The sequence below is a fragment of the Sus scrofa genome, chromosome 13 (assembly GCF_054392235.1).
Source record: "Sus scrofa isolate SSC_HxYL_T2T_F1_AM1 chromosome 13, Sscrofa_HxYL_maternal_Yorkshire_Landrace_v2.0, whole genome shotgun sequence".
NCBI classification, from domain to species: Eukaryota; Metazoa; Chordata; class Mammalia; order Artiodactyla; family Suidae; genus Sus; species Sus scrofa.
Window position 1 is genome coordinate 162,913,768 of NC_139395.1, and position 23,777 is coordinate 162,937,544.

The following is a 23,777-nucleotide window of genomic DNA, read 5'->3' on the forward strand; positions in this document are numbered from 1 at the left end:
GTTGGAAATAATAAAAGTTTTGAAAAATCATTTCTGTCTTTTCTAGGGCCACACCCGTGGCATATGGAGGTTCCCATGCTAGGGGTTTAATCGGAGCTGTAGCCACTGGCCTACGCCAGAGCCACAGCAACTGAAAATCATTTCTGAATTAAAAGCAAACTAGAACAAAACCAAGAACATATTAATACAAAAGTTAACATATTAAAAGGAATAAAAAACAGAATGAGGGAACTGCTGTATAGCACAGAGAACTCTACCTAATATTCTGTGATAATCTATGTAGGGAAAGAATCTGTAAGAGAATGGATGTGTGTCTATGTATAATTGAATCACTTTTGTTGTACAGCAGAAATTATCACAACATTGTAAATCAACTATACTTCAACAAAACTTTAAAAGAATAGAATGAAGGAAATTTTTAAATGAAATAGATTATAAATAATGAATTTTAAAAGAAAAAAGAGGTAAAAGAGATTCAAAGAAAGAGAAAGGCGAAGAAGGTAAAAAGTATGTTTAGTGGGAGATACTAAGGGAAATAAAATAGAAAAAATACTAAAAATTGTAATTCAAGTACAATTTCTTAAAATAAAATGACGAGAAAACACACATTAAAAGATTATAATGCAAAAGTAGAAAAATACTCTCAGAATGGAAATTAAGCATATTCTTATAAAAGTATTAAACAAAGTCAGTTGTGGGAATGAAAACCAAATTGTTAATAGCTTTTTGACAGCAACTCTGTATGCCGGAAAATCATCTAGTAACATATTTAATACATGCTCAAGGAAAGAAAATGTGAGTTAAGGACAGTATATTCAGTCTTTAATATAAAGACTATATAAAACCTGTTAGGGTCACACAACAACTCAGGGAAGATTGTTCCATGAGCACTTCCGGAGGATTCTCCAGTGGAATACACTTCACACTGAATAGACATTTACATAAAGGCTGGGAGTAAGTGCTGAATATGTATTTACCATTAGCACTAAGAATAAATAATTGTTGTAAGAGAGAGAGTGTAGAAATGAAGGCGTATTTCTAAATAAAGATACAATAAATGTAAAAAACAGGGTTGTGGGGATTGAGAGGCTACTGGTTTTAGGGGCATGAAGAGGTCGGTGTAAAAAAAGATATGTATAAAACTGAACAAATGTGTTAAAACCCACCACTTCTGGGCTTTGGAAATCGACCAAAGGTAAGCATTTAATTTAGAAGCATTTCTTCTTGAAAAATCACCAGAGTTTCAGCAAGAACAGTAGGAGTCTTCAACCTTCTTGCTTAGGGCTCTTTCCATCCCCTTCCCCAGGTTGGTCAGTGAGAAAGGCAGTTGCACCATCTTGGAGCTGGCTACAAAACCTAGTAGCTTTTCTTCAGAAAGCGGCAGACTTAAATTAGGTCTGAGCATGAAAATCCTTCACTTTGTCAACTAACAGGGACAAACTTGGTAGGAAACAACTAGAGAAAAACTGACGCTTGTTTAACTTGGGTTTACAGTCTCATTTGGGGTGAGCGACAGACCAGCTAGACATTTAACATTGCAGATTCTATAAACCAGAGTCATAAAATAGCTGAAATAAATTCTCTACAGGCTGACTGGGAAAATATGCACGAGTCAGGGGGCCGTGCGAGAGCCCAGTGAAAAGTAAAAGCCAAAGGAGGTATTACCACCTGTAACACTGAATGGACTTCCTAACCCCCTCCCCCACCACATCTCAGTGTAAAGGGTAGAAGCCAACTGGGCTTGAGTTATTTGAGCACCGCTTTTGCAACATTCATTTGTGGACCAACAAAGAGGCCTTGCCGATGTAGGGGCAGCTCCTTGGAAGACAAACTAAAGACATAAAAAGTATGGTAAAAAGCTGAGTGGAGATATCAAAGGTGATACACTACATAGGAGACAGATTTTGCAATTTAAATATGGGTAAGTTACTAAAATTTAAGAAAAAAAAACAACCCTTAGAATATAGCATTGTCACAGTATTGAGTTTTTTTAATGTCTAGTTTTCAACAAAAAATGATGACATATGAAGGAAACAGCGAAGTGTAATCTATACTCAAGAAAAAAGCAGTTAATTGGAACTGAGTAGACCCTACATTGGGTTTAACAGACTTCAAAGCAACTATTATAACTACGTTCAAAGGATTAAAGCAAAATATGATGATGATGACTCAAACCATAGGGAATTTTGGTGAAGAAACAGAAGACTATAAAATGAATCAAATGATTATTCTACAATTGAAAAGTCAATAATGAAAATGAAAAATTCACTGGAGATTCTCAATGGCCAACTTGAGATGGCAGAAGAAAAAAGTCAGCATATCTGAATAATGATTAACGTAAGTTATCTAATCTGAAGAACAGAGAGAAGGAGGATTGAAGGAAAATGAACAGAACTTCAGAGCCATATAGGACAATATCAAGTGTCGTATCATATATGAAATTAGAATCACAGGAGGAATGATGAAAGAGAGGGGACAGAACAAATACTTGAAGAAACAATGGCCAAAAATTTCACATTTGATTTCAAAGGACTTTCTCATAGGAGTTCCCATTGTGGTGCAGTAGAAACAAATCTGACTAGGAACCATAAGGTGGCGGGTTCTATCCCTGGCCTTGCTCACTGGGTTAAGGATCGTACGTTGCCGTGAGCTGTTGTGTAGGTCTCAGATATGGCTCGGATTCAGCATTGCTGTGGCTGTGGCTGGCCGGTAGGACTCCTAGCCTGGGAACTTCCATATGCCGTGGGTGCAGCCCTGAAAAGCCAAAAATCCAAAAAAAAAAAAAAAAAAAAAAAAGACTTTCTCCCAAATTAATCTACACATCCAAGAACTTTAAAGCCTAAATAAGCTAAATACAAAGGGACACCTACCGAGGCGTATCATAATCAAACTTCTGAAAGCCAAAAAAAAAAAGAGAAAATTATGAAAGGAGTGATTGAAATCAGAAGGGAAAAACCCCAAACTTAACCTGCAGAGACCACTAACAGAATTAATGGCTCATGTCTCTTTAGAAACAATGGAGATCAGAAGACATACTCAAAATGCTGAAAGAAGAAAACAATCCATTAAGAATTGGATATTCAGTGAAAATATTGCTCAAAAGTAAAAATGAAAAAAAAAAAAAAACCCTGAGAAAAAATTCGTTGTAAGTAGATTTGTTTTACATGAAATTCTAAAGTAAGTCCTTCAGGTTGAAAGGAAATGACACCAAATGGTAATTTCACTCTATGGGATAAAATATAGAGCCCAGGAAATGGTAAATATATGGGTCAATGTAAAAGATTTTTTATATTTTTTTCTTCTCAATTTCTTTAATAATATGAAATTCTTTAAACCATTAATTATAGCACTGTTTTGTTGTATTATTATATGATATCACTCATGGGTCTCTTTGTCTATTTTTTCTTTGTTTTTACAACTTGTCCCAGCACACACCTTCCTTTTTATTATTATTGTCAATAATAACAATATATATTCTTTATATATAGATATATAATAATACAATAAACTGTGCATGCAGAAAAAATAGAAACGTTGGATTATCCAACAAAGACATTAAAATAAACTCTTTTAAAAAACATATTCAATGGAGTTCCTATTGTGGCTCAGCAATAACAAATCTGACTAGTATCCATGAGGATGCAGGTTTGATCCCTGGCCTCGCTTAGTGGGTTAAGGATCCGGCATTGCCATGAGCTGCGGTGTAGGTCACAGACCTTGCTCGGATCTGGCGTTGCTGTGGTTGTGGCATAGGCCAGTAGCTATAGCTCTGATTCGACCCCTAGCCTGGGAACCTTCACATGCTGCAAGTGTGGCCCTAAAAAGACAAAAACAAAACAAAACAAAACAAAAAACATATTCAAGAATAGAGAAAAAGATGAAGGAAACAGATGAAAAGATGGACAATTTCATCAAAGAATTAAAAATCAATAAAAAACAATAACTTATAAATACAGTATCAGAAATTAAGAATGAATTTGACAAGACTGAAAACTTACTGGGTATCAAGAAAAACAAGATTCATGAACTGGAAAATAGGTCAGTAGAAAATTTCTAATCTAAACCACAGAAAGGAAAAAACAGAAAAAAAGCATTAGAAATAAAAAAATATATTTAGGTACAATTTTTTTATGCCACAGCAATACCAGATTCTAGCTATGTCTGTGACCTACACCACAGCTCACAGCAACGCTGGATCCTAGACCTACTGAGCAAGGCTGGGGATTGAACCCACATCCTCCTGGGTCCTAGTTGGGTTCATTTCCACTGAGCCACAATGGGAATTTCCCATGTACATTTTTTTACACTAGAAACCTAACATCACAAATTTAAATGATAATTTTTTTAAAAACATGCAAATGTTAGAAATAGCATGCATGAATTTTTGTACAGTCTGGTAACATGGAAATTTTTCCTTAACTATGACTCAAAATTAGAACTAATAAAGAAACAAAGTGACAGATTTTTATTTCATAAAAATAAGAATTATGCTGCATTGGAAACAGTATTATAAGAAAGTATGAATAGAAGATAAACTGAGAAAATATTTGCAACTTATTTCACAAAGGCTAATAGATGTTATATGTGGGACATTTTCAGCCTAATAAGGATAATAACAATAATGAATTAAAACTCATTAATATTTTTAAATTCATATAAGTTCTTGATACTTAACATAAATACTTATTGGTCACCTAAGAATGCCAGTGAATGAACCCATTTTTAAAACTGGTTAAATAAGGGAAAAAATCAACTGCCTATTCTGCTTTTCTTATACAAATTGCACATCTAATAAATAACTGGTTCATAAGAGGACATTTCTCTTCATAAGAATACTTCAGGTAATAAATAAAGGAACGACAGAATTAGATTTGGTAAGCCTTAATGAAGTAATGGATCTAGGCAATACCTATTGGTGGCTGTTAACATCACGCAACCAACAGACATTAGGTAGCTCTGATGTAACTACGTAACGTCATCTATGAAGTATTCTTGCTAAAAAACAGAAACAAGAAAAAATGTGATTGAATCTGCTTATCTAAAAGGTGAAAAAGGAATATGAAGATGCTATGAGTTGTAAAGCAAAATCCAGGCCGTAATTCTGCAGGACACATAGAATCAATTGCCCAACCAATGCATTGGAAAAGAAAAATAAGAAATGTAAGATAGCTTTCAAATTTAAAAGGGAACAGACTGGTCAGAGGCAGGGGGTGGGCAAAATGAGTGAAGGGGGTCAAATAGTGCAAACTTGAAGTTATAAGATGAATTCTGGGGATGTCATATACAACATGGTGACCAAAGTTAAAAATACTGCATCAGATGCTTACAAGTTGCATAGAGAGCACATCTTAAACGTTCTCATCATAAGAGAAGAACGTATGCAACAGTGGAAGATAATGAATGTTAACAAAACTTACTGGGGTGATCATTTCACACTGTATACACATATAAGGTTGTACACCTAAAACAAATACATTACATGTCAGTTACACCTCAACAAACCGGGGAAAGAGGTCAAAGAACAAACTAAGCCTTTACGCAGGGTAGTAGCGTGTAGTCAGACTGAGAGTTTCACAATCTATACTCCCTCTACCAAGCCTCCTCCTCCTTCTGCTGCTGCTTCTAACAACAACATTAATGCCCCCAAGGTTTTGTTGTAATCTGGGAAAATTCAAGCCACATTAAACTTTTATAAGTAATTCTAACAATGATACATTTTAAATGCATTAAAATCTTGCAGTCGGAAGCACTGTGGGATCCAGTAGCATCAAGTGAAGGAAACCTGGGTTACAATAACCCAAAGCTTAACTCAGAGAACGGTGTTTCTTGGAATAACTCAAAAGCTCATGTAGGAGGAAACCCTGTCAAGTGAAAATGAAAAAAGAAGCCAATGCCAGGCTGTATGTTACATCTGTCCCCTCATCCACAGCCCTGGAGGACTAGCTCACACAAAGGAACAAGATACTGTGAACAGTCCCTTCTCAGCTTGGCCCTCGGGGAATGTGGGGACAGGATTTAGACACACTCTGTTTTTGTGAGCAGACAGGGAGGAGAGTAACTCTGTTTGACAACAGAAAGGAACAGGAAGAGGTCCCAGCTACCTCTGGCCCCTCAACATTTTCATATTTAGATACTTACACATCACTTCAATTTACATTCGTTCACGTATTTCCTGCGTCTGCCCTCATGTGGGCTTTGCTTAGCCACCTAGCCTGTAAACTTGTAGATCTCTCAGGGATGTGAGAGGGAAATGGGACAAGTGAGAAAAGAAGTGAGTGAAAATCAAAAAGATAAAGAGGGAAAAGATGCCATCAGGTGAGGGCTGGCAGGGCTTTTTGAGTGACCACTGTGCCATCCAAGTGTCTACCCCTCTATACCAGGCTTATATCTTTGATTACTCCATGGTGAAAGATTTTTTTCCCCTTTCTGTTTTTCTTTTTTTCTATTTAGCTTCCTTTGTACCCATATTCACAACCAGAACCCATTTCTCTAACATGGAGGCCATTTTTAAAAATCTGGCCCAGCTGACCAACAGCAAAGTTATAATCCAAAGACTAGGAAATTGCAAACCACAAAGCATATAGTCTTTGTTTCTTTCTATCTTGTGATTTTCAGTTTTTAGTAGCTACAAGCTTGGCCCTTTATTTTACAAAATACACTTTCCCTCAAAGGCAACACCACTCTCCTTTCTGAATGACATGGTACCTCTTCTCCATTGCTGTGTTTATGATGAGTGCTTCCCGTCACCGGATTCCTATAGGGGACAGCAATTCCTATTGTCAGTTCTCCATGAAAGAAGTATTAGGTTCTCAGATGTGCAGTAGCATCGTTTACGGTTTTAGGAAGAAGGTACAAAATCTCTGTCGAAAGCCAAGGTCAACGCATACTTTTGTTAATGTATGGCAAATGTTCTGCGGGCTTCCGCATTAGGCAAATACAAAAAGAGAGGGAGGAGGACTCATTTTTCAATAAGACCCAAGAAATAATGTATTTACTATTACTTTTACTATTCATAATGAAAACTACTATTTATCAGACTCTTTAACTCTTTGGCAGAAATTTTGCTAAGTGCTTTTACACAGATTATCTTATCTGATCATCAAAATAATGGTACCTGTGAAGAAGTCCCGTAATTATCCATATTCGTTTTCCCCTGGAAAAACAGGAATGGGAATGGGGCAATGTTATGGTAGAGGTACAGCTGGACTGCCCAACAGCATGGTCTCATCACTGGATGAGAAATGGACAGGAGGTAATATATCCAAACCTCTTGTTTGTCCCGGACAGCTCTGTGCTTTCTTCAGCATAGTCTTCATTAGTTAGTTTTTGCGGTGTTTTTCCTTATACCACCAGGTCGCTTTGCCCCTGAGTTAAAAATATTCCACTTCCAGTGCATCTTCCATTTGTCGACTTTCGTTTACATCTTTTCCATTAGTATAAATGGAGATCATTTACTTTGGGACCAACTAATTTCGGGTAACCATTATTATTGTCATTTTCTAAATGGGCTCAGAGAATGTACATGCCAGGCCCCAGGTGAAATTCATTTCTAGCAGAAAGGCGCTAGAACTAACTAGGATTTCTGCCTCCAAATGCAGCCCTCTAAAGCAAGTGTGTGTGAATGCTACGTGTCCAGAAGCCTCCTTGGTAACTTTCCCAGCCTTATACTAAATATATCCAAAGCCACTTTGATCACCACCCCCAACCCACTCTGACGCCTTTGGCTCCCATCTCAGTGAATGGCACCACCATCAGTGTGCACTCCAGATACCAGCCTGTTTTCTCTCTCCTCCACTTTTCTTGCCATTGTCCTATATCCCCTCTATTAACAAGTCCTATCTGTTTAATGCCCAAAGCATCACATTTGCCATCTTCTTTCTGTATCCACCCAAACTACCACCCTGTATTCTCTGGGCTACTGGGATTGTCTCCTAACTTGCCTCCACCTTCTCTTTCTCATCCTCCTTCACTTCATTCTCATTCTGAAGCCAGCACTGTCCTTTCATAACACAAATTCAATCGGACCATAAATGTCATGCCATCCTTGGTTGAAAATACTGAGGTATTTGAGATGACTTCCTAAGGCTCTTAGATAAAAATCAAAACCTCAAACATGAATGAGAAGGTTCAGCGTGATCTGGACCTTAGCACATCTCCCACTTCATCCCTTAATCTCGCCCTGCAGTCTGGCTGGCGCTTTCCCATTTCCTCAGACATGACACATCCCTACCAGCTGTTCTCTGTCTCTCCATCACTCACAAACCTCCTTCCTCCCAGTGGTGTTAATACCTACTCAGGCTTCATATCTCAGCTTAGGTGTTGCTTTCTCAGAGTCAATTTCCCTGGCTTCTATTTTATGCCCTCACAAACCCACTATAGTCCTTATCAACTTAGCACTGTTGCAATTTTACATTATTTATGGCATTATTTGATCAGTGTCTGCCTTCCTTTCCAGGCAATACCTCTGTCTACTCAATGTTCCTATACTTAATACTGTGCCGAGCACAAAATACATATTTGGCTCAGAATACATATCTGTTGAACGAATGAGACCTGGACAACCATGTGTGTTTTCTTCCCCCTCCCAGTTATGCTTACCATCTGCCTGAAGGAACAGGTTGTAGATTTTCGTGTGAATGCCCTCTGGATACAGAGTGAAGCTACATTTATACTTTCCAGTGACTGAGGAGGATATGTTCCTTAAGTGCAGAGTCCACTCTGACACATTCTCAGGAGTTTCTCTGAAAGCCACCAGTGACTCACAGGGACTCTGGTTGGCACAGTAGAAGCCATGAGTGGGATGATAAAGGGCAATCAGGTCCACCTTATCGGTGAGCCTGGACCACTGTATCTGTACCAAGAAGCTTTTCGTGTGTGCTTGGCAAGTCAGGTTGACATCAGAGCCAGGTAAGACGTAAATGTCTTCTTCTGCATTGGATGATCCTTCCAATACTCCTGAAAAGGAAGTGCATGAGCCATCAGTTTGCCTGATCCACATGGAGTGACTCTTAATGAAAAACTTTGGTTCCTCTGATGAAGTAAAGGAGCAGCTGAGAACTCCTGGCTGCTTTAGGGGCAGGAAGGAGCTTGTGCATGATTCAGATAGAGAAAAGTCAATACAAATGAGGAGGCATTTGCTTAAAGACAAGAGAGGAAATTATTGACTTCTGAATATCTATCTCTTTGTCTACTGTTCTGTCCAAAAAATAACTTAAGGTCTCTGACTACCTGGAATAAAATTAAGCCTATTTAAAAATTGAAGCCCACCAGCAAACGTATTATGACAACTATTTTCTTACAATGTATATAACTGACCTTTTTTGTTCATGAATCAACAGCATGTAACACATAATAACACACAAATAGTATTTTTTATAACTGAAAAATAACTGACATGTATGTAACAGTTTTTAAAAGTATGTTTAAAAGAGGCTTTTACGGAGTTCCCATCATGGCTCAACGGTAACGAAACCGACTAGCATCCATGAGAACTCAGGTTTGATTCCTGGCCTCGCTCAGTGGGTTAAGGACCCGGCATCGCCCTGAGCTGTGGTGTAGGTCGCAAACGTGGCTCGGATCTGGCATTGCTGTGGCCCTGGCATAGGCTGGTGGCTACAGCTCCAATTGGAGCCCTAGCCTGGGAACCTCCATATGCTGTGGGTCTGGCCCTAAAAAGACAAAAAACAAAAAAACAAAGAAAAAGAGGCTTCTACATAGACTATCTTGTTTGATCCTCTGCATATGCCAAAGAGTAATATTAATGCTCCGTATCAAAGAGGAAACTGAGGCACAGAGAGATTAAGTGCTTTGCTTAAAGTCACACATCAGTAAAAGAACATGAACTCAGCTGCCGAGAGTCTGTGCTCTTTCTATAAGCTGCATGACCTCCAAACTGCCTCCCTAACAGGTCGACAAGAGTAGGAAATTTGCCATTCAATATAAGAGGATCAAGGCCATCATTTCCACATAGTTAGGGTTCCTGAGGGAAGGAAGGGGAAAAACAGAGGTTTCCACCAAAGGTAAACCATTAGCATCATCTAGAATCAAGACTGAAATACTAGCCATGAAAGATTTCCTCCCATCAGCTCTTTGACCAAATGGTACAAGACGCTAAAAACATGTTCAGCATTGAGCCTCTGACATGCCTTCAATAGTGTGTAAGTTTCAGTTTTAGAATTAACATGGAATTCTGTTATAGGAATGATATATTATTGTGACAAGTACCACTGAAGCTCACAAAGGAAAAAGATAAAAAGATGACAAGCAACTGAGCAAAAACTAGGCTCTCAAAGGTATCTGACTAGTGGGAATTACCAGACTCTTATGGATGCAAAAGTTTGAGTAGGCAGAGGTTAGTGCAGTTTAATGTAGCTTCCTGTGAGCTCACCTCTACCTGATAATATGCCTCTGATCCTATCTACAGCATTATATTCCAAAGTCTTCTTTGATTTAGAAATTCTCCTTAAAGTGTTCGTAGCTGTATCTGAAGAGTACAGTTAATTTCTAGGACACTCAGGGTCACTGTAATACCTTCATGTTGTGGAATGAAGAACTAATCTTTCCTCATATTTTTAAACAGGCCCTTCACCAGGACCCTGCTTTGCCTCCCACGTCCATACCTACACGTGCCTCATTAAAATTCAACATATGTTCAACTCCCAAAGATCTTAGTATTTGGAGGAAAAATGCTTGTTCTATCCAAAAGAAAAAGTATTTTGACAGAGAGAAAAAGTTGAGCCAGAATCTCTGAGCCTTGATGGCTTCATGATTTTTTTTTTTTAAGTATTCCAGAGTTGTTCTAACTACCATTTGGAAAGCATTTCATTTTTAAGAAGCAGAGTTTCCCAGTTACTCCAGAGACCCTCTTAGGAAGGAAATGGCTGCAAGTGTCTCAGCGGTGGCACAAACCACCCATTCCCTTCTTGCTTTTAGTGTTCATAAGTAACCATTTCTAGAGTCTAACATTTCTCCAAAAGCTGCCACTTAAATACATTATCTGAAAACCTTAATATCAACCTGCCTTTGGTGATCAATTTTGGCAGCAGCCACAAGGCATTTTAAATGAACAGAGGCCTCAGTAAGCCAGACAGAGAAAGACAAATATGATATTGCTTCTGTGTGGAATCTTATGTGTATATACATACACATAAACTTACTTCCAAAACAGAAATAGACTCGCAGACATAGAAAAGAAACTTATGGTTACCAAAGGGGAAAGGTGGAGAAGGGAAGGATAAATTAGGAGGTTGAGATTAACATATACACACTGCTATACATAAAATAGACAATCAACAAGAAGCTACTATGTAGCACAGGGAACTACACTCAATATTTTGTAATAACTTGTTAGGGAAAAGATTCTGAAAAAAATACATACACACACACACACACACACACACGTATAACTGAATCATCATGCTGTATGCCTGAAACTAACATGATATCATAAATCAAGCATACCTTGATAAAAAACTTTTCAAATTACTCAATTAAAAAAAAAAAAGCAAACAGAGGCACCATTCCTTCTGAAGGCAGCCAATTTGACAAGAAAGGACGACCAGAAGACTTACCCCTCACAAAGTGTATCTGGATAATGGTACAGACAACATAGTAAGTCCATATTTTCTCCATTGTCTCCTAAAGGCCTCACGCCAGCATTCCCATAATGATCATGGAAGTTAATTGATGCCTTTAACTAAGCAAAAGCCAGCTACCCTATTCGTGCTGAAAAACCCCAAATCTACCACACGCCTGTGTCTGTTTATCACTTGGCAAGACCCCAGGAAATGAAACGTAGACAGGAAAGTAATGTGGTTCAGAGCTAAGTATAACCTTCAACAGAACAATGTTGAAATTTTTCTCTGAAATCTTTTTCGAAAATCACCTTCGTTAAAAGAGATTTCACTATCCAAAGATTCTCTCCTTCAGGATCTCTGTGTCAGTCAAGCTGCTTCTAAAATCCAAACAAAGGAAATCATGCAGAACAGTTCATAATGTGCTTTTTACACATTTCTTTTCAAGAGCACCAAGTCATTTAACAAATGTGAGCTTAGTGTCTTTCATAATAGTTTTCCTGTTCAATTTTAAAATATGTTTCTTTCCAGAACTGCTTCAGGGTGAAAGAACAAAGAATTAACACATTTAATTTTAATAAAATCTGAGAAGTAATGGAGGGTGTCTCCAGCGAAGAAATGGAATTGTAATATCTCCCTTCTTGTAAGGAAACTCACACTCCCTGGACCTGGACGGTGGGGGGGCTCCTTTTCCTCCCCTTGTCTGGGATCGGCTGGTGATCAGGTAGGGAAGTCTCCCAGCTGCTGGAGGTATTTTTTTGCTCATAACGGAAAGGCATGTCTGTGCTTCAGAGAAAACCATATAGAACAAGACAGAAACAACCAGAATCAATAGACGGGGAATCTCCCATTTCAGCTGATTACCAGGGCTGTCACATCCACCCTGTTACTTCCATTTGCAGAGGACAGAGACTGGATTCCAAGGAGGTGACTCCTTGGTAAAAATGTCCATTTATTCACAGAAGAACATGATGACTGTTTTCTGCCAGATACAACTGTACTGGTCTTTTAGCTTGGGGGTAAAAGAGCCTGTCTTTACCTTCCAACATTAAGAAAAGAAATCTTAGGCTGGAACAACAGCATACATTTAATGAACACAGAATAAAAACGATTAAATATATACAATCTTCTGAACGATCGTTAAAATATTCTGCGACCCTAATCTCACTACTATAATATAGGCACCACCCAGCAAGTCTAAAGACAAATGAGAGGGCTGAGTTGTGTTCCTGAGATGGTTACTCTTTTGAGGTCGGGGCCAGGACGGGGATTACATAATTCTGTCATCGAGGATTATGACATCATGTATGTACTGACCTGTCCTCCGCAAGGACTTGGGGGGGAATGTGGATAATGCTAAGACATAAAGCATGACCCTTGCCACTCAGGAGATTAGAATTTAGCTGGGAGAAAAGATCTGCATATTGCGAAACAGGGGTACTGTCTTCCTGGATGTCTAGGCTACCCTCTGCACCACCACTACAAATATTTACCATGACCGCTGTTATACTTACTCATTACCACTCAGCTAATGGTATTTCTGGCAAACTCCAGAAGATGGAGTTACTTATTTCCTAATCCAGGGCTCCCGAACTTTTATTCTCACCTCCCACTCCCCCCACTAAGTCTTAGGTCCCTGGAGTTGGCTCAGGTGGGGCTGACAGGGGTATTTTCAGGGAGGGCTGAGGAGTTCAAAGTCTTTAATTGAAAATCAGGAGGAATCATCACTGCTCTGAGGCCTTCATCCTTTTCCCTTTCCTCCCAAAATTCCAGCAAATCACAGTGATGGAGTATAGTGGAAAAAACAGCCCAGAAGATATAGAAGGAAAGATCCTGATCTATAGGTTGATGTCCTATTAAACTGGGACTCATTACAAGCCTGGGGAGGGATTTCAGTTACCTTACTCCATCTATCCTATTAAGAGGAATCTACTGAAATGGAAACCAGTGAGAATCTAAATTTATTGAATTCTCTATGAACAATAGCCTGCCCTTTGAAGTATCTAGGGGTCTCCTAGCTCTTATTGCTTTGAAGTGAAGCAACTCTTCAAAAATATCCCTCAGATTCAGAAAAGGGAAAGCCTCATTTATTTCCCAGAGGTACAGAATCCTTTTAATGAAATCTTTGCCCCTCATTGGCACTAGGATATCCAAGGCCCCCATTCAGCAGCTACTGGGCAGAGCTGCCCTCCCTAGTATGGTTTTTATACGTCTGTGGGCTGGAGGCGTCATATTTGACTGGTTTTCCTTTGAGACCCACCCAGGCTTTAAGAGAAGAAAAACTTCCCATGCCCACAGACTATTAATTGTGCGCCCCTGGCATCTGCAGCTGCGAGCGGGGCACCAGCCCCTCCATGGCTATCAGCGTGCAGCAGGTGGCAGCAACACCCCGCAGACCAGCACTGCTAGCTCAGGGGACGGGACTTGCTCCCACTGTTTTTCTATCCTGGTAATATTTTCTGAAGGCCCTTTCAGCATAAGCAAAGGCATTCTCTATACTTAAAAATAACTCTTCTGTGGAAGTCATGTCAATCTCTTCTATTATCCTCTCTGCTCACCAAATCCCAACTGCACAGCATTTCTTCTGCCTTAGATTAGAGTCTACTGCATAAAAAGAGAAAACAGAAGCAGTCAGTTTCACACACAGAAAGAAATCCTGAACTTCTTGAACTTCAGAGGCAAATCCAATTATTGACAAAGAGAAGCAGGGGCACACATTATTTCAGCTAGAGGCAAGCCATAATTGTGTGTTTTGGACAAACTTCTTAAATGCTCCATCTATACACTTACCCTCAATAAGAAAAGGACATTGTCAGACATAGGAAGTTGAGCAAAAGGTAATCTTACTTTTGTGGTTTTCTTGTAAGGTAACTCCAATATTACAGATTTGTCTTGCATTTTATTCTTTACTTATATAAAAAATAAGAATGTGCAGTGTTTCACTGTTGCACATGTTTCTTTCCAAAATGCTTAGAAATCATGTTGTTTAATGTTTCAGTTAATCAAAAAAATATGTATTTAGTGCCAGTTCTTAAGGGATTACTGAAGAGGCAGAGTTCTAGGTGATTTTAAAATTCAAATGATACAACACAGGCCTTTGTCTTTAAAGCATTTATTATTTTGCTGGGGAGAAAACATGCACATGTGCCAAGAGAACGAAATAAAAAGCACAGATGTGAATGAGTAGGAAGCACAGGTCTTTAGAAAAGGGTCAAGAAAGGGGATCTCCTGGGGACCAAGTGGGGTAGGAACGCCTCAAGTGTGGAATCTTAACTTGGCTTTATTTTGTAGAAGTGGGTCTGGTGGAAACAATGAGGTAAATTATTCCAGGCAGAGGAAACAATAAGAGCCAACACTTAGAACTGTTGAAGTTCAAGGCCAATTCAGTGAGTCAGCTGTTATCAGGAAGCAGAGGCTTTCTTGGGGGCTTGGGGCAAAGTCATGGTAAGGGTGAGCTTCCATTCTAGAGGGCTTTGAATTTTAGGCTATAGATTTTTTTTCTTCATGTCAGAGAGTTATAGAATTTTCAACAAAAGAGTAACATGCTTAAAAGTAGCATTTCAGAAGTTGTCACTGCTGTGACTTTGGAGACAGCTGTAGCTCAGGTTGGATCCTTGGCCTGGGAACTTCCACATGCTGTGGGCATGGCCAAAACTAACTAAATAAATAAAAGTAGCATTTTAGATGAATTACGTGGACACATGCACATTGAATAAAAGAATGGCGAAAAAAGATGCAGGAGATGTGTTACGAATTCTGTATTTCTTTAGGCACTTGAGGATAAGAGCCTTCTATTGGCAATAGCTATGGCAAAGTGTGATGGGGGCCTGAACATTACAAAGAAAAAGGAGATAAGGCGTGGCGTCCAAATGGACTTGGAATCAAAATCTCCTCTGAATTTCCATGAATCAGAATTAGGAGGGGGAAAACAACAACAACAACAACAAAAACTGTCATAGAGCTGGATTCCTGCTGGGAGTGACCTCAGCCCCAGGAACAATCATCAAAGGGTCACTGGACTTTAAACTGGAAGTAAGGGATGACCAATTAGGTAAAGGTAGAGGCCCTGCTTCTATGAGCATGAAGGTCCTTCTTTTAGTTTTCACTCAAATTTGGTGAGTTTTAAGAATGACCATCTAATGGAAGGGAAAGAATGTCATGAGACTTTCTGCACAGCAGTCTGTTTTATCACCATCATTTACACCATGCTCAATTCATCCATTAGGGACTGATTTTAATGTAACACATTTTCTGATGACAACATCAATACCTGCTCATTACAAGGAAATACTTTAAAAGGATAACAAAGAAAATAAAAATCAGCTGGACCCCTAGCCACCCGAAGACAACCCAAGTACTTATATTTTGTCTTGTATCTTTCTGGACATTTACATAAATTTGTATACATGAAGAAAATGAATTTTCACTATTTTTACCACAGGTACTCTTAACCTGTGCTCTCTTTTTCACGTCATAATATATTGTAGACATATATAGTTGTTATAAAACAAACTTCTTACTTTTAAAATAATTGCATAATACATTATTCTACAGATGTACAGAAAAAATTTTTTCCCATTTCTTTTTTTTATTACTCAAATGAATTTATCACATCTGTAGTTGTATAATGATCATAACAATCTGATTTCACAGGATTTCCATCCCACAGCCCAGGCATATCCCCCCACCCCCCAAACTGTCTTCTCCAGAGACCATAAGTTTTTCAATGTCTGTGAGTCAGCATCTGTTTTGCAAAGAAGTTCAGTCTGTCCTTTTTTCAGATTCCACATGTCAGTGAAAGCATTTGATGTTGGTGTCTCATTGTATGGCTGTCTTCACTTAGCATGATACTTTCTAGGTCTATCCATATTGCTTCAAGTGCTGGTATTTCATTCCTTTTAATGGCTGAGTAATATTCCATTGTGTATATGTACCACCTCTTCTTGATCCACTCCTCCATCGATGGACATTTGGGTTGTTTCCATGTCTTGGCTATTGCAAATAGTGCTGCAATGAACATCGGAGTACATGTGTCTTTGTGAGTCGTGGTTTTCTCTGGATAGATGCCCAGGAGTGGGATTGCTGGATCAAATGGTAGTTCTATGTTTAGTTTTCTGGGGAATCTCAGTTTTCCACAGTGGTTGCACCAATTTACAATCCCACCAACAGTGTGTACTAGGGTTCCTTTATCTCCACACTCTCTCTAGCACTTATTGTTTGTAGACTTTTTGATGATGGCCATTCTGGTGTAAGGTGTAGTGGTTTTAATTTGCATTTCTCTAATAATGAGTGATGTTGAACATCTTTTCATGTGTTTTTTGGCAGAAAAAATAATTTTAAGAGAAATTTAAAAATATTTTTCACTTTGAAAAACAGAATTATTAAATTCAGTTAAATAATTATAGTAAGTAATCTCTGAATATTTCATTTTAGTGGCAAGTTGAAGAGAGAGAGAGAAAGAGCCTGATTTTGCCAAAGTTCTGGGAAGCTAATGACTCAATAATAACTAAATAATTTTGACTTTTGTAGAAATACACTTTAAAAACCATTAACATTTCTAGGGTTAAGTTAGCATAGCCAGAAGTAGAAGAAATATTTTAAATTCTACATTCTACTTGGTTTCAAAGCATTGAAATTTATTTAAAATGTCTCTTTGCATTCATTGGAGAAATAAAAAAAAAAAACTTGAAAAATTGAGAAGCGTTGCAACTGATTTTAGAGTTAAAAAAAAAGATAGCATGGAGCAAAACCACGCACAGGGATCCTTTTGCAGACTGCCACAAACATATCTTTGTCACATAGATTAACACAGAGATACTGTGTTGCTGCACTTGGTGAAAACAACAGGCTAGGTAAAGTCAACCAAGGACTGGATCTGACCTTTGTCAGTAATCCCTCTCTTCTTTTCCCCCAGTAATTTCTTTTCAAATGGAGTTCTAAGTGTGAGAGTGAGAGCAAGTGAGAGAGGGAAAGAGACAGACCACATTGCATTCTTCTTCCTTTCTTTTTTTTTTTTTTTTTTTTTTTTTTTTTTTTGGTAATGATGTAGCTGAATACAGCCTCAATTAAGTCATGTCATCAGGAAATAGGTGATTGTGATTAATAGCATTTCTGGGGTAACTGAGAGCTAAACCAAATTATTTTCTTGGAAGGAGAAGGATTGTAAGGTGGAGAGGAAATGGTGGGATAGGAAGATAGCCTTTACTGCTGAACACCTTTTTTTTTTTTTTTTTTTTTTTTTTTGTCTTTTTGTCTTGTTGTTGTTGTTGTGTTGCTATTTCTTGGGCCGCTCCCGCGGCATATGGAGGTTCCCAGGCTATGGGTTGAATCGGAGCTGTAGCCACCGGCCTACGCCAGAGCCACAGCATCACGGGATCCGAGCCACGTCTGCAACCTACACCACAGCTCACGGCAACGCGGGATCGTTAACCCACTGAGCAAGGGCAGGGACCGAACCCGCAACCTCATGGTTCCTAGTCGGATTCGTTAACCACTGCGCCACCACAGGAACTCCCCTGAACACCTTTTTAAGAGGTATTGAGTCTCATTTCTAGCTCAATAAAAATCCGTTAATGAACATTGTTTCATTTTATTTGGCAATTGAGATTCTTTCAGAGACCATGGACATTCTTCTGCATCTCAGGATAGCTGAGAATAAAAACACTCTCCTCTTTCAGAAAAGAAGTCTAACATTTGAAAGATTTGCCTCTTTTGTGAAAGAGTCAAAAACAGAGGCATGAGCACACTCGCACATGAAGGTGTATATTTTCTGCCAAGATCTATGGAATGTTGAAGAAAGAAGTAACTGTCATACTAGTAACTAGTATCATCTAGTATAGACAGAATACTTCCTTACAGATGAAAAACTGAGGCTTGATAGGTAAAATCTGTCTTACCCAAGTTCAAAGATTTTGTTGTGAGGAATTGTGTACTACTTGTTATACTGAGTCTCTTAACACTATTAAACTACCTAGCTTAACATACTCAACTGCTGAACAGCCGTTCTTCAAATTAATATGCAAACTGCCTTCAATATCTTGACCAGGAAGTAACAATTGAGAAAGCATAGGTTTTTTGTTTTTTTTTTTCATTCCCACATTTTTCTCTAACAACCTGAACCTGAATGTCACAGAGTAAACAATGAGTAGTTTATATGTATGTATTTATATATGTACTTGTATGTATATAGTCACACACATATATAAACACACACATATATTGCCTTTGAAAAGTTTGTTTATTTATTTGCTTGCTTGCTTTTCAAGTTAATTTCTGGAGGAATTTTTGACTACTTCTTTGAGTGAAACCAGGCATGCTCTTCTTCTTCTTCTTCTTTTTTTTTAAATTGCTCAACCCACAGCATGTGGAAGTTCCTGAGCCAGGGATTGAATCTGAGCCACAGCTGCAACCTAGGCCCCAGCCATGGCAATGCAGGATCTTTTAACCCACTGAGCCCAGGCTGGAGATCAAACCTGTGCCTCTGTGGCAATCTGAGCCGCTGCAGTCAGATTCTTAACCCACTGTGACACAGCAGGAACTCTGGGACATGCTATTTTGTAATGGAAGTTACTGAATTAACCTCATTTTGGTGTTACATTACTCAGCATCAATTTTATCCTATTTTCACTGTTCTTTAGCCATTTGCTATGTATTTTTCCATGTTGTTTTGCTCAGGAAAGATACCTCGGGTCTCCTATTTACATCTCTAAGCAACTCTCTTTCTCTTTTCAGTCTCTCCCCATCTCCAATACACACAACCAGTGCTGAATGGGGAAGCTGCCCCAATGACTCAGCACCAGATGGGAAGGAACTTCTAGAGGAAAACAGAGGCTGATGCAAACTCATGAAGATGGAAAACCCTGTGCCTGCAGAGTTCTCTGAAGCAAGATGAAGATCCTCAAAGTTATTTTTTTCCGAAAACAAAATCATGTTTGTCACTTCTGAGAATATTAGAAAAGCTTCTTTCCCCCCAAAGAGAATCATGCCTCTTTACTTTTGAGAAAGTTAGAATCTACTTGGAATTAGGAGTATTTGTATCAATTTCACCCTCTATCTAACCACAGTTACAGAACCAAGAAACCTCAGAATCAACCCCTTTATTTTATAAGTGAGGAATCTGGGGCTCAGAGAAGGGAAATGATGAACTTGGAGTCACAAAATTAATTATACCATAAATACTGAACTCAGGGGTTTGGCTTTACCTTAGGCTACTTTTCTTTCCCCTCACAGAAACAAAGATTAATCACGTCACAGATGTTGCTGTGTATGTGGTCATGAGTAAATGGTGACAACACTAGGCTGAAATGTGGGTGCTGGATTATCAGCCAGAAGCACTCCCATCAAAACAATTCACCCCCTGCCCCACACCAGCCTTATGGCACACATAACTCAAATGTGTGCCTCTGCAACAGAAAACTGCTCAGAGACCCTGAGAGTTACTTGTCAGAGGTGCAAACCTCAAATGTCAGTTCTGTAAATGTCCAAGCTTCTTTTTTTCATACACCTCTAGGTCATACACATGCTTCAGAGGACCCAGCACCTTACTGCACTCCTTCCTTCCCCCCAAACCCACACTCACCACAGTCCTGCCCCCTCTTTCCTTTCCGTCCCTCAGGCTCCCTGTGGTCACTGAACCCCAGGGTGTCTGCATTTACCATTATCTCTGCTGGTAACACTCTTCCACAGGCTTGTTACATGACTAGATTCTCCCATTCTGGGGTTGTTCAAGTGTCTCTTCCTCTGTAAGGCCTTTCTTGACCTCTGTGACTAAGCCTTCTCCCCACCTCTTCCTCCCACCATGGATCTCTGTCACATCAACAGCTGTATTTCCTTCATCATGCTTATCACTATAAGCTTCTTTTTTTCTTGTTGGTATATTGTGACTTTCCATTAGAATCAAAGCACTGGAGTTCCTGTCATGGCTCAGCAGAAACAAATCTGACTAGCATCCGTAAGGACACAGGTTCTATCCCTGGCCTCACTCAGTGGGTTAAGGATCCTGCGTTGCCATGGTGTGTGATGTAGGTCGCAGACGCGGTTCAGATCCTGCATTGCTGTGCCTGTAGTGTAGGCCAGCGGCTATACCTCCGATTAGACCCCTAGCCTGGGAACCTCCATGTGTCACCAGTGCAGCCCTAAAAAGACAAAACAAATAAATAAGCAAATAAGTTTTTGTTTTTTTTTTTTTTTAAAAGAATGACAGCTCCATGGGGACAGGAACTTGGTGTGTTAGTCTCCTCAATGCCTGGTCAAACATCCTCCCCATCCTCCTTTGCCCTCCAGCTGTTGCGGAAGCAGCTACCGGCTCACATCTGCAACCTGAAAACACCTTTCCCCAGTTCATGAATACCTCTTACTTTCTGACTTGGGCATCTCCAGGGCAGAGACACAGTGTCTCATCAACTCTGCCACATGCATGACTTTGTAAGTAGGAGGGAGACAACACCCCATGGGGCAACACTTGACCAACAGGGAGCAGGAGCTGGTGCTTCCTTCCTCTTCTGACATTCAGATGGATGGTTTACAGGTGTTTACATGACTCCTCAAAGGACACCCAGAGGGACTCAGATACATTTATCCATGGTGTATCTGCTTAATAATGCACCTGTGGATTGGCTTTCCCGCCTTCCTTCATTCTTTTCAGTCTCCAATTCCTGCTCCAGAGGATAATATCCCCAAGTAACTGTAAGAAGGGCCTTCTCAGCTGTGATTTTGTGGGAATGCACACAAAGCCTGTCTACTTATTCACTGCTCTGTCTCCAGCCCCTATGGATACTATATGAATATTTTTGGTGAATCTTGCTTGGCTAAGAAATATCATTTCCCATCAATGGGGACAATATTGCATACTTATCTCATAACATGCACATAATTGAAATAAGCTAGTCAGATTGTCTTGAAAATAACATATGTCCTTCACTTGATAAGCTTCTCAATGGGTATTGGGCTCTAACTCTGTCAGGCACTAGGGCCGATCTACAGAACAAAGATAAAGAACCTTCTTTCTCTCCTGATGTCTTCTCAGCATCATCAAGGTGAGGATTGGCTACTGTAAGGACGAGTAGTTCAGGGACCCCCATTGGATCTACCACCAATTATGACCTTTGGGTGCCTTGTGAAGTATATTAGACCAAGAAAAACAGCAGCTCATAAAAGAGCAGACAATATATACCTTGACAAGGTGAATACAAATTCAAAGACATTTCATGGCTGACTTGCCAAATGCTCAAATCAACTGTAGAAAATTCAGAAATCCTTGTCCCATGAGCCAAAAAACTCAATAGCAGTACTTACAATAGAAAAAGGAGTAAGGGAGTTCCCATAGTGGCTCAACGGGTTAAAAATGACTAATACCCATGAGGATGCGGGTTTGATCCCTGGCGTCTCCTTCAGTGCATTAAGGATCCATCATTGCCATGAGCTGTGGTGTAGGTTGCAGATGCAGCTCAGATCTGGCATTGCTGTGGCCACGGCATAGGCCAGTAGGTGTACCTCTGATTTGACCCCTAGCCTGGAATGTCTTTATGCTGCAGGTGTGGCCCTAAAATGCAAAAAAAAAAAAAAAAAAAAAAAAAGAATCAGAAAAGCCACCATGCAACTTTTGCTGTCACGGGTGGCTTAGCATTCACTGAAGTAACTGCAGCTCCTAGGGAGAAGGTAAGCCAGTCTTCTCCCAGAAGGAAAAAGAAAGCATTCTCAAAAGCGATAACTTGGGTAGAGCACAGCGTTTACTTATAAAGGTGTGGTGGGGCATAGGGAAAACAGCTAGGGACGGCATAATTCTCAGAACTAGCAACACTGAGAAGTCATTTCCTTCTTCAGGACTGAGGGAAAATGGAAGAGGATCACTCGAGAGAGTGGCTGTAGGGAGAGGACCTTCTGACAGGAGTTGTGTCCCTCGATAGGGAAGTGCAGTCCAGCCATGGCAACTCCTCCGGTAGGGACCTGGGGATAAAAATATCTTGACCTCACTCTTTTCCTTCTTCCCTTTTGTCAAGCAATGTTGACAAATATATAATTCTATTTTGTCAAATAGAAGGAGAGTGAGATCGAGGTGTTTATGTGCACCCACTGGCTGAACCAGAAGTCAAGGGAGGTAATTTATACAATCCGCACAACCTAGCCTCCCAGAACAATGAATATAACAGAGCCATATGATATCCAGCACTCCAACTGTGTGGTCCTTAGTTATCAAAACAGGAAAAGCAGCCCAGCCAGCTGAGGAGAAACCTCAGAAACCACCAGTTAGATGATGTTTGGACTGATGGTGAAAACCAGTTGGGGACATTTTCCTCCCTTGACAAGGGCTTAAGAAGATATGCTTCTTTAGTTTTGTGCAATATGTCCTGCCATGGGAGGAGCTCCCCCTGATGGCAATGCCTACAAGAGGATCTCAGATTGCATGGAAGGAAAAAGTTCAAAGCAGGAGGGTATGTCATTTTGCTCTGTATATAGAGTGACTAAGACATTCATCTGAGACTCTAACCTTGTTAGAACAGCACTTAGTTCTTACTTTTAAAGAGAGGTAAAGGATCAGCACCCTTCAGCTGCATCACTTCTGTCACCTCCTTGTATGTCAAGAGCATTCCCTGGGGAGACCAAGTGTTACTGTTTAAAAGACTTTTTTTTTTTTTTTTTTTTTTTTTCATTAGATCTCAACATTCTAGGCAGGAACAAGTTCCCTGACAGGTTCAAAGTGAGCACAGGCATAACCTGAAACCCTTATTTAAGAAAACCCTTGGATTTTTCCAACTAGTTTTTTACCTTTATAATGTGGAAAAGAAGCCTGATATGGAGCATGAAATCTCCCAGGCCAGGAAAATAATCCCATGACCCATTAGGAGTTCAAATGAAATACCTGGGAATAAGCAAACCAGAAACTGATTGGTTTTAAAGTGGATTGCAGGAACCAGCCACAAACTATGAGCTAAGATTCCTCTTTCATGAATATCTATTAAGACATTCCACACACCATCTGAAGGTGAATGGTGAGGTCCATGCAGCCCTGGATCCTGACATGTTGTCATGGTTTGCACTAAAATCCATTGCATAGAGATATGGGAGACCATGGGTTTTAAAACCAGAATTTCTTATGTAGAGATTAAGTGGTATAATCCATTGCATTAGTTTGGTAGGGCTGCTGTAACAAATTACCACAAACCTGGTAGCCTAAAATAAAAGAAATTTATTCTATAACAATTCTGC

The 23,777-nt window shown here is 39.5% G+C and overlaps 1 protein-coding gene across 5 annotated transcripts in view; it reads right to left on the reverse strand.

The window, feature by feature from the left end:
• The window catches only part of CD96 (CD96 molecule), a 283,642-nt gene that overhangs the window by 72,935 nt on the left and 186,930 nt on the right, over positions 1 to 23,777 (reverse strand). For 3 of the 5 annotated variants that reach the window (XM_084986926.1, XM_084986928.1, XM_084986927.1), the window contains one exon: positions 8,599 to 8,955. In XM_084986926.1, the coding sequence (XP_084843052.1) occupies positions 8,599 to 8,955 (357 nt within the window). 5 annotated transcript variants of the gene reach the window in all.